This window comes from Castor canadensis, chromosome 3, assembly GCF_047511655.1.
Source record: "Castor canadensis chromosome 3, mCasCan1.hap1v2, whole genome shotgun sequence".
NCBI classification, from domain to species: Eukaryota; Metazoa; Chordata; class Mammalia; order Rodentia; family Castoridae; genus Castor; species Castor canadensis.
In genome coordinates, this window is record NC_133388.1 from 44303459 (window position 1) to 44309458 (window position 6000).

Genomic DNA, 6000 nt, shown 5'->3' on the forward strand with positions numbered 1-6000 from the left:
ATCCAGTTGTTCAAAGAACATTTGCTGAAAAGATTAACACTTCCTCAGTTGAACTTGTCTCCCTGACACCTCTGTCAAAAATCAATTGATCATACATATATGGATCTATTTCTAAACTCTTCTATTCCATCATCTATATAACTCTTTGCTCCAATACCACATTATCTTCATTATGATAACATTAGACTCTGAAATCAGATAGTATAAGTCCATCAACTTGTTCATTTTCAAAATTATTCCTAGACCAGTATACATTCTTTGCATTTCTATATAAATTTTAGAATCAGTCTACCAATTTCTATGACAAATCTTACTGAGATATTATTAGGAATGCATTAAATCTATTTAATATTTTGGGAAGAATTGAGTTCTTAATAATATTGAATCCTCCCATTCATGAACACGATATACTTCTCCATGTACTTAGATCTTTATTTCAACAATATTTGTCTTTGAAAAAGACATACATCTTTTGTTGGTTTTATCCAATTTTGTATCTTTGCTGCTTTTATAAATTAAAAAGTGAAATTTTTATTTCACTTCCCAGTTGTTCACTGCTAGTATACAGAAATACAATTGAGTTTTGTATTTTGGTTTGTCTCCTACAACTCGGCTAAACTTATTTGCTGGTTCTAGCAGCCCTTTTCAAGATGCCTTCGAATTTTCTACAATCATCTGTCTGCAAATAAAGATGGTTTTTCTACTTCTTCTGCAATCTGTATGCACCTAACTTCTTGAAATTGCCTTACTGCATTGACCAGAACCTCTAGTGAATACAAGTGGAAAGAAAAGACATCCTTGCCTTGCTCCTGACCTACAAGAATATTATTCATTCTTACACCACTAAAATGATATCTGTAGGTTTTTCAAAGATGTTCTTTTGTTCTTTAGCAGGTTAAAGAAATTGTCTCCTATTTCTAATTTGATCAATTTTTTTTATCATAAATGGATACTGGATTTCATCTAGTCCTTTTTCTACATCTATTGAGATGACCATACAGATCTTAATTTTGCCGTTAATATAAAGTGTTGCACTAATTCATTTGTAAATGTTTAATCAGTCATGCAATTATGGCTATAAACCCCATTCGGTCATGATATACTATCCATTTGCTACACTGTTGGATTTGATTTGCTAAAGCTTAAGGATTTTTGCATCTATGTTCATGAAAGACATTGATCTGTAGCTTTCTTATTTTCTAATGTCTTCATCAGGTTTTGCTAAGGGTAATGGCCTATGGAATGAGTTGGGACATGTTTCGTTCTCTTCTATTTTCAGAAAGAGTTTGTGTAGAGTTGGTAATATGTCTTCCTTAAATGTATTACAGAAGACACTAGTAAAGTCATCTGGGACTTTGAGTTTGCATTGTGGATGGTTTCAACTACAAATTCAGTTACTCTAACAGATAAACCTACATTTGAGGAAATGTGGTAATTTGTATCTTTGCAAGTAATTTTTCATTTCATCTCAATTGTGGAATTTAGTGGCATAAAATTGCCTAGACTATACCTTTATCTGTAAAGATGCTTCCTCTCTCATTACATGGTAATTTGTGTCCTTTATTTTTTCCCCTTTGGTTATTCTGGCTTGAAGTTTAGCAATTTTTTTAAAACCCAGCTTTTTGTTCCATTGATTTTCCTCTATTATTTCTCTGTTTTCTACTTCACTGACATCTGTTATCTTTACCATTTCCTTCTTTCTGATTACTTTAGCTCAATTCACTCTTTGAGTTTAAGGTGGAAACTTTGGTCTTTGGTTTGAGATCTTCTTTTCTAATTTAAGTATTTAGTGTGATGAATTTCCATTTAAGAAATTCTTCAGCTACATCTATCTCCTAGGGTTCTACATATGTTGAATAAAATAGTATTTGTATAGTCACTAAACCAAAAATGAGTGTCTATTCCATGTCAAGCACTTGCTTGGTACTATGTATACATTGCATAAAATAGATCTAACTCCTCTCATCAAGCTTAGCAGAAAATACCAATAAGCTTGTACTAAGACCAATGTTAGTGACTACCTTAATACTTACAAGTATCTTAAGAAAGCATAAGTTTATTCTAATGACAAAAATATCTTCTATTTTCACATCTTCTGTTTTATAATAAACTTACAGATATATCTTCCTCCTATGATCCGTACAAAACTAAGTTGTTAGTTTTGTGAAAGTTGACAATTTATAGTTCCACTTGTAATACAAAAACTTATTGTGGGGTAAATCCAATTACTCCACTTGTAATTGTCTGAATAAACTACACATTTCAATTTAATACTGCAAAGGTAAGTATTTCTATAATCCTGAACTTCAAAAGCACTTTTTGATTTATAAAGAATTTTTTGAAATTCCGTATGTTTCCAAACATTTTCTTAATGCTCACTTTTTTTTTTTTTTTTTGGCAGTACTAAGGTTTGAACTCAAGGCCTCACATTTGAAAGGCAGGAGCTCTACTACTTGAGCCATTCTGCCAGCCCTCCATTTTTTTTTTTCATTTTTCTTTTATTATTCATATGTGCATACAAGGCTTGGTTCATTTCTCCCCCCTGCCCCCACCCCCTCCCTTACCACCCACCTCCATTTTTTTTTAAGATTATTTTCTTACCAAAAAGAAAAAAGAAAGAATACTCATTCTATTTACTGTATTTTTGGTTTCAAATACTCAGCACCTATTTTTTTAAAAAAGAATTCTGTCCTCTAATTGGATATAAATGTATGACAAACCATCAGCTTCATTTAAATGCTGACCCTATCCTATCAAACACTCATGTTTTCCAAAATACCACCAGTGGGTAATATTAAACACTTAAGTATAATTTGGACAATTATAGATTTAGAAATATAATTTACTTTTCAATCTTTTCAGTATAGAACAATAAGCAACTCTGCACACTCCACCTAGTCAGAGAACCTGAATCTTCCTACACTTATGCTTCTTACAGTCCTCATCGCTTGGTCTTCATTTAGGCCACAGGTTCTCAACCTTCACCATACATTGGAATCATTTGAGGAGTCTACAATACTGCTGTGGGGGTCCCACAATCAGAGATTCCTACTATAGTTTTTTTTAAGTGGGGATTTTTGGAAGCTCTCAGGTGATTCAATTATTCAGACTAGGGGTGAGAAGGACCAGTCTAGCAAGATGTGCTTTCATGATGGCTGGCTAATTTGTACCACCATACTTCAGAACCTACTTCCTCCAGAGCTTGGTCCAACCCAACCAGGCACTAACTTAATAAATCCATCCAGAATCCTTTGTTCACTTCTATTTCATATACAGAAATTCACAGGAGGAAACTGTGAATTTGTATTTTGGCCATTCCTTTCTAGTTTGCTTCTAAGTTGCACACAGTAAATTAGGTTGAAAAGAAATTAATCCATATAAAATTGATGGTTAAGGTTAAACAGTCATGACAGGTTTTTACTTCTATTTAAAGGAAAGAATTATCTCCACAAGCCATCTGTAATTTTAGAGAATATATGGAAAAATTATCAATTCCCCAAAGTTGAAAATACCTTTGTCATTATCCATCGTACCCCCCCACTTGTTAACTTCAGATTTCCAATACCGACTGACATTCTGAGCTCAAAACTGACTTCTTTCAGAACTTAAACCATTATTAAACTCCTTAGAGTCCTCAAACCCTGTACTCCATTTTGCCAAACCAGACCACTTCATTGTAATTATCATTTCATCTTAAAAGGAAAACAATAACACCTGCATCACAGAGACAGTGTGAGGCTTAAGAAGCAAAAGCATTTTGGCACTGTGTAGAGTGCTCTAGAAATTGTATTTGCTGTAGAAATCTTACCTCGTGGGAACTATGGGAAAAGCAGAGGCAAGTGAGAAGTTACTGGAAGCTACATGTCAGTACACAGGAACACCAGCAGGTGATGGCAGGAAGACAGGGCAACCAACGACCTACTAAAGCAGCTCTGGCCGCCTCTTCTCAGACCATTAGCTGCAGAAATACACATTGCAGGACTGGTCTTAGACTGAACGAAATCAGTTGCAAACACAAAACTGCTACACAATAAAACTTTGCCAGCGTGCAAAGCTGGGCACTCTGGCCCCTGCCAGTGTAGCTTCTGTACCTCTGGGATCTAATGGATGTGCATGCTGAAACACGTGTGCACGTCTGCGCGGCTGAACCAACATGTATCCATAAACACTATGAATAATACTTGCGAGAATGCATGGCTTTCTCCTAAGAAACGCTGGGAGCGCTTTACTCAAATCATGTCATTTTCATGTCACCCCTTCCTTGCCTTTCCTGAGTATTTACCCGGGGCTCAGAGTTAGGACGCCTTAACCCAAAGTCTAGGAGGAGAAAAGTCCAGCTTCCCGTTAGCCAAAGCCGCCCTCTGAAAGGGGACCATGTCCAGGCCGGCTTCCTAGATACACACCTGCGCCCGTACACACCCACCGCTGTAGCGTCACCAGTGCCAGGGCCACCTGGGAAAGGACCAAAGTCTGGAGGGAATTCCCTCCGCTGCGGAGCGTTCGGAAAGCGAGACCCCGGCGAGTTTCGAAAAATGGAAGAAAAGAGGTTCAGTGGACACAAGGCGGAGAGGTCACCGCTACTCACCCAGCCCTCAAAGGTGTCCGAGGTGCCAGCCGTGCGCAACAGCTCCTGGAATTGCAGGGTGCAGTTGGCCACGAAGTGGTCGTAGCCCAGGGGCGTCTCGTGGAAGACGGCCAGCTCCAGGTGGCCGCCGTCGGTGACGTTAGCGCAGAACTCCTCATTGTACGTGGGTTTATTGGTCTTCTGCTTGGTGCTGGTCTGGCCCACGCGCACCTGGTCCACGCTCACCGTCAGGTAGGGGTCCAGCAGCTGGTAGCCCTTCTTGAAGAGCGAGTGGCGCAGGGACCAGCGGGTGGGCTGCAGCCCCACGGCCTCGCCGATGCGGACCCTCAAATAGCCATTGAACTTCATGGTGCCGGACATGCCGGCGCTGCTACCTGGGCCCCAGGGGGCCGCGCTGGCTTGGATCGGAGAGCCCCGGCTCAGGGCAGCCCTCGCAGCAGCCGCAGAAGTGGAGGCAGCTCCAGGAGAAAGCAGCGCCCAAGCCCCTCTCGACCGGCCATTCTGTCTCTTCCGTGGGACCTTCCCTCCCCTCTTTCCCTCCCCTCCTTCCCTCCCGCCCTTACTCCCGAGGTGGAAAGGAGGGGAGCCGAGCTCCGAGCCCTCCGCGGGCCGGGGACACCCGACTGGCCCTCTGGAGCGTGCGGCGCTTTCCCGGGGGCTCGCGCGGGACTCGCCCCTTCTCCGGGGCCGGGCAGCTCCTCTCCGCCTAGAGCAGCAGCGACCCGACCGGTGAGCTCCAGCCCCGAGCGTCGGTTCCCCCGCCTCCTCCCGCTCCTGCCCCCGCCCCCGCGGGCTCACGCTCTCCCCCACCCGGCGAGCTGCGAACCAGGAAGCAACCGCCGCCGCATCCCGGCCCGGAGCCTCGCGCTGCCAGGCTTCAAGTTCACACAGCCCGGGCGCGGACTCCCGCGCCTTCCGGACCCCGGGGGCGTGGCGCGCAGTCCGCATGCCCGCCCTGCAGGGGTGCGCGCCCGGGCGCACGCGGCCGACGAGCTCCGCGCCCTCCCGCAGCGTCCTGCGCGCTCCCTGCTCTTGGCGCGGGGTCTGGCGGTACCTTGCGGACTAGGGACCACCCGCGCGGCACAGGCCAAAAAATGAAAGGGTTCGTGGGCCGCTGCCAGCAAACACCTGAGGCAGGGGAGACTAGCCCGGGGAGGAATGGAAGACAGGAGGGTGCGGAACAGGAGCAGTGGGGAACCCTGTCTCCCCACCCACTGCGGGGTACCGGCGACCCTGCCTTGCCATCTGGAAAGCCTTGGCCGGAGGCGGGCACACGCATGGCGGGGAGGTTCCTTTTCCTAAGCTTTACAGGGATGGCTCATCCCAGGTTCAGCTCGAGCCCATCCTGTTTGTGCGCCTTTCCTGCAGAGGGTAATTACAGTTGTTTTGTTGTGTTATGTTTTCTAATAGGGCAG

General features: G+C 43.8%; 1 protein-coding gene across 1 annotated transcript in view; it reads right to left on the reverse strand.

Annotated features, from left to right (window-relative positions):
- Prkch (protein kinase C eta) overlaps window positions 1-5548 on the reverse strand; it is a 203073-nt gene extending 197525 nt beyond the window's left edge. The window contains exon 1 of the mRNA XM_074067844.1: window positions 4586-5548. Within this exon, the coding sequence (XP_073923945.1) occupies window positions 4586-5533 (948 nt within the window). The 5' untranslated portion in view covers window positions 5534-5548. The remainder of the gene's footprint in view (window positions 1-4585) is intronic.
- Window positions 5549-6000: the final 452 nt, after the last annotated feature.